Genomic DNA, 5,677 nt, shown 5'->3' with positions numbered 1-5,677 from the left:
TGTTTCTTGTGCAGTTGTGTGAAGCTGGGTCGATGTTTAACAGCCGAGTACCACCTCTGTGGTTCAAGCCGGTACATTCTGTTGTGAACTTCACATGCTGATGGACATAACATTAGTAGCGATAGTGTCTGGTTAATGACCCAAGTTTTGGTTGTTAATCGAAGCATTTAATAACCCATTCGCTTCCGCGGTCCGCCCATGAGGGCATAGCAAGACCTGGGTTGCTGCAGAGAGTTTACAATAACTTGCGTTGAAAAGATCGCAAGTGAGGAATTTTATGAGGAATTTTCATTTGGCTGTTGAGACAATCTCAAATCTAGGGCATGTAAAATTGGATCTTTTCTGTGAAAAATCCTGAAGCAATCGGGTGTGCGAAGTGGCATTTGTGACATTCTCGACAGCTTTCACTGTTTTTGGCTGGGCTTTGTATACTACTAAATATTTGTGATACTTTCTGTTATGCAGTGATTTGGAGGTGTTTGGTGATCAAAATGGCTCTATTGAGAAGCCTCTATAGATGCATTTGGGATGGAGCTGCAGCTGGTTTTTTTTGCACTGGGGCAAGACAGCCACGTGAACAATCTTTTTGATGAGATAAACCTTCTTCTTGGTATAGCGCATTCTTTCTTACTCATTCTTTGGTAGAATATGTAGCTGTCGTAAAAATGCGAAATACTTGACACGGACGAATTTGTTTCGCTCCAAGCATTTGGATTTTCAAGCCAGGACTCGAGCTACGTCTGAAGTGCCTCCATGCTCGGAGTCCTAATCCTCACCTTGCGAATAAAGTCTCACTCGCTGCTTTCTATCATATAAATGTTTAGGTTGCCATTCACCTCCTAAAAGCAGCACATGAATTTCCAAGTCCTTGAAACTTCAGTCTTCCCGCGACCCCATGGTCGTATTCCAAAGAAGCTTGGCTTATGGGGGTTTAACGTCCCGAAGCGACTCAGGGTATGAGGGATGCTGTAGTGAAGGGCTGCGGAAATTTCGACCACCTGGGGTTCTTTAACGTGCACTGACATCGCACAGTACACGGGCCTCGAGAATTTCGCCTCCACGGAAATTGGACCGCCGCGGCCGGGATCGAACCCGCGTCTTTCGGGTCAGCAGCTGAGCACCATAACCACTGAGCTGCCGCAGTGGCCATATTCTAAAGAAGTGGCGCGAAAAAGCTTTTTTCCTCGTTATATATTTTCGAAACTGGTGAGCATTTAGTGTCATGTGGTGTGAAAACTACTATTCAAAAATTAACAGCCAATCATGTGGCGCGTGTTCTTGATGCATATTTGAAGCAAATATTTCAAATAGAGGACTGCGAATCACCGTCTTTGGAAGTGAACAGATTAAGGAGCCTCAAAATGTAATAACTGCTGGAAGTTTTATATTGAACACTAATTTTTGCAGTTATTGCTTTCACTGCACACTTGTTGTAAAAAAAAAAAAGACTGCAGGTCTTGGTGTGCTGATTTCCTACTGATGCAAGAACAATGTGTGGCAACATTTTGAGCATGTAGGGCATTTTCTATCGGGACATTGTCTATCATTTTGAATCTGTCCTTTTTCACCCTTCGCCCAGGCGTCCACCTACAGTTCTAGGACTGCCTCTGCCTTTCCTTTTAACTAATCGCCACATGTGCTTAGATCATCCGAGAGGAGTTTTACAAATGTGCATCCCACTTGATAACAACAAAGGTTGCATGAGGCATGCTCAGGGTGGTCGCGTGATCACTGGGAAGAGCTACATGTGGACGATAGGAGCCGTATATACAGCACAGAGCTGCAGTATGGACAAAAGTTCCTTATTTTTTATCTTAACCAAGACTTCCATGCCTGACATCGGTATGGTACAATGTCTTGGCACGCACTGCCATGAAACTGCGTGCGGGAAGCAAACTGGCGTAGTTGTCAGCACCCTAGCAGGCCACAGGTGCGAATGCGTTAAGGCACCCTAACAGCAACAAGCCATTGGGCCAGGCACTATCTCGGCAAATGAGAGGCAGAGACCAAAAAGGCTTCCTGCATTTAAACTTACCGGGTGCACTTGTTGGCAACATAGTTATTGAGTGCACTAACATTGATTAAATGATAAAGCTCTCTGCAGTCCGTTTCTAAGCCTTGGTACAGTAAACTGCTTTTGTTGATTAGATGTTTCCTTTACAAGGAAAAGTAGCGCTTCAGTATTTTAAACCATTTCCATAGACGAGCAAAAAGCATTTGTGACATAATTATTGCTTCCTGTTTCCACAGGCCACTAAAAAGGACAGTATATTGTGAAACTATTACTAATTTTGTTTAGCAGGGTGCACAAGCTGAATCTTGAATCTTGTGGGGGGGGGGGGGGGTGTGATAAGCAACTTGGTCCAGTGAGGTGCTATGTATAATGTTGTGTCGTGCAAAAGTTATCATGTATGGTGATTGGTAAAACAGCCCCAAAAAGCGTAACCTGTGTTCACAGGTGTGCGCATATTGGAGCTGAAAAGAAAGAGGCCATCCAGTGAACGAGGCACAAGCATAGGTTTTCTTTTACACTAACAACGCACATTTCCGTTTCCAACATCCAAAGCTGTGTCTGTCCACGCAACATATGTGCGAACTGTGCATGCATGTTTTCCAACAAGCTCCTGCCCCCATGCGAGAGTTACATGTGGCGTGGCGTATTGCACTGTGCTATACAATGAACAAGAAAGGATGTGCATTTGTGGCTTTTGCAATGGCACACACATGAACGAGCCCCGGTCAAGAGGAATGCCAGGTCTACCACACAACAGGGGAAAAATACTGCCATTTTTTTTCCCTTGGAGCAAACCATGAAGAGAGAGATCATAGCCACGCACAACTGGCAGCATTTTGTGACTTGCCTAACTGCAGATCTTGCTTTAAATCCGGCTTTGTCAGCACCTGTACATGCTGAATAGACTCTGAACAGCAGGCCTACAGTAGCTGCACAACATTGCATTTGCTTTGTTCTCACCTACTTGACTTTTGTGAGGTGAGTTAGTTTTGCGCTTCGGAACCACTTCGAGCATTGCTGACGCCGTGAAGCTTGGCAGTGCAGTGAAACATATTCTGCCTTCATTTAAAATGAGTGAAAATTCTGCTGAGTCTCTTCGGTTTGGCTGCATTTACTGCACCAGCCCCCCCCGTTAACTCTAACTCGCATACCTCGATAATACAGTCATGTCAAAAGCTTTTCGTGTTGCACAGTAAGCATCAACGAGTACAATGCATTTGTCGGCTGCTCTTTTGAAAGTCGACTTTTGGGGGAGAGGTGAAAACATGAAGGGCCAATAGGTGAAGGTTTACATGGCTTGCAGGTCATGTCGCAATCCAGCGAGCGAGTTTATACTAGTGCGCCCTCCACTGCCACTCTGTACTTCGTGTACTCTTGCAGTCGACGCAGACTGCTTCTGCTGCCAGTCGTCAAGATCCGATGGAGCATTAATGGAGAAAGCAGAAACGTAGGACAGAGTGGATGCCTCCGACCTTCCTGCTCACAGGTAGCGGAGATTGCAGCACCACTGTCAGTGTCTTGTTATTGGAACGTTGCAAGCTCGCATGCTGATTGTTGGCCGTTTCTTATGATGCAATGCTGTTATATTAGACTCCTTTTATAATTAAATGCCCGTTGTGTGCAGTGGAGTTTACGCTGTGAAGCACTGTTAGACAGAAGGCTTATAAACTTCAACAGTGCACATACTGATACACTGCAAATGCTCAGTTTTTACAGCTTCAAGTTAACGAGAATTGCCCGTACGTGCAAAAAAGTACAGTAGCAGGCACATACCACACAGCCACATGTAGATTGGCAGCAATGTCTTATCACATAGACGACAAGGCTTGCAACAAGTGCAGACAAAGCAAAAGGCAAGAAGGCATGCAAGCGTTACGTCTTCTCGTCTTCTGTGTGTGTTCTCTCGAAATAACATCCTTCACTATGTCTGCACTTCACAAGTGTCTTTATGCATAACCAACTCGCCCAGACTGTCGTGCCTCTCAACAGGGCTCACGTTTCCTTGTTCGTTTTGGAAGTGGCCACAGAGCACTGGTGTCCAGCTGCATTTGCAGTGCCTGTACCGATGCTGCACGCCTGCAGGATCTAGTGCAGCAAATACTGCCAAATCCAACACAATTACTGACTGTGGGCACTGAAAGACATAAAAACTGCTAACCTATTACACGGCTGCACCTTCAAGATATATGAAAGAAACTTGCGAGAACGTGTTGCTCCACATCAGTCACAAGCTCTTTTCTGTTCTTAAACAGACACTGAGGACAACTACATCCAATTATTGTTCTTAGTAAAAATTGATTCTCTGGTCCCTTCTGGATATTTTAACGTTTGTCCGGCAAAAAAAAAAAACCGTTTATGCCTGCGAAAATCAATCTCCGACATCACATCACATCCTTTAGCAACATGCAGATGTATTCAGAGAACGGAAACAACGTTGAGCTGTGCAACTACTGTGGCTGCAGTGCCACTTATGTGCCCGTTCCATCTGTGAGTAAAAACAGAGGCAGTTTTTTTTTTCTGGTGCAGATCTGCAGCTGCTTATGCCACAAAACCTGTCAAGCGCTGTGTGGCTAGTCTGGACGGAATGTATATGGACAACGCAACCTTCCAGCACGGTTGCTCCAGTCTTATTTACAATGACGGCACTTCAAAGTTCAGCACAGGCACGCACAGCTGGTTGAGCCAGAGGGCGATGGGGCCTGGTGACTTGGGACGATGAATCTGTGGTACGATCTGTAGCTGGCCTGGCCATTGGCGCACCACAGCTCACTGCCGCTTCGTGCGGTGATTGGCTCAGCGTTTGAAAGCGTCCCCACTTCTCCGTGTCAGAACACAGCTGCCCAACTGTGCTCTCAGGTGGGAACGAGTCACGGGAAGCATTGTGTTGTCTTCACTTTTCACAGTGCCTGTGGAATGTGACGCTGTAGTCCCAGAACAACTCACCAGCCTTGCTCTTTGGCAGGCTGCAGGGCTGCAACGAGAGAGACAGAGCCATTGCAATTCACTGTGCCTTTCTAACTACAGTACTGGCGCATTTTGGGATGCTTTGAAAACCATTCTTAAATGCTCAAGTACACAATATGAGCCAGACACTTTTGAAGCAAAGGTAGAAGATTGTATGGGTGTGGCCGAAAACTTTTCTACTGTTGGGAAACCATTCACCAGGGTGGAAATTTGGGCAAGTCGGTAATGATCCATAACATAAGAGTAGCGCAAAACCAGGACGACGGACAAAAGGGGAGAGAACACAAACCCACATCGCCTGTGTTGTGGGTTTGTGTTCTCTCCCCTTTTGTCCGTCGTCCTGGTTTTGCGCTACTCTTATGTTAGGGAAACCATTGTAGCACAGTGGGCTAATTTCAAACTCGCTTAATTTGAACTTCTGGTTTACTTGAAGTGACGCTTGATTACTGTCAATATCAAGTGCATTAAAAGCACTCCACTTAATTTGCACTTTGCACAATTCAAAGCAATTCTTGGTCTGCTTCTAGTTTGAAATATTAGGAGCCAACTGTATTTTCAAGTATAATGTAAATCACTAGGTTACAGGCAATCGATGACATTTTGAGCTTACTATCACATCATACCTCTGTAATATAAATACACAGGTGACGCCTGTCTTTAGAGTCTGCACAGAAGAGGAAACATAAAGGGACGTTGGCA

At 45.3% G+C, this 5,677-nt stretch overlaps 1 protein-coding gene across 7 annotated transcripts in view; it reads right to left on the bottom strand.

Moving 5' to 3' along the window:
• Window positions 1-2,498: 2,498 nt before the first annotated feature.
• LOC149371179 (uncharacterized) overlaps window positions 2,499-5,677 on the bottom strand; it is a 113,081-nt gene continuing 109,902 nt past the window's right edge. For all 7 annotated transcript variants that reach the window (XM_089564854.1, XM_089564819.1, XM_089564843.1 and 4 more), the window contains one exon: window positions 2,499-4,985. In XM_089564854.1, coding sequence (XP_089420980.1) covers window positions 4,905-4,985 — 81 coding nt within the window. In that variant the 3' untranslated portion in view covers window positions 2,499-4,904. The remainder of the gene's footprint in view (window positions 4,986-5,677) is intronic.

The sequence above is a fragment of the Amblyomma mixtum genome, chromosome 1, assembly GCF_055824585.1.
Source record: "Amblyomma mixtum isolate Tamu chromosome 1, ASM5582458v1, whole genome shotgun sequence".
In the NCBI taxonomy this organism is placed as follows: Eukaryota; Metazoa; Arthropoda; class Arachnida; order Ixodida; family Ixodidae; genus Amblyomma; species Amblyomma mixtum.
This window is presented reverse-complemented; position numbering and strand designations above follow the sequence as displayed.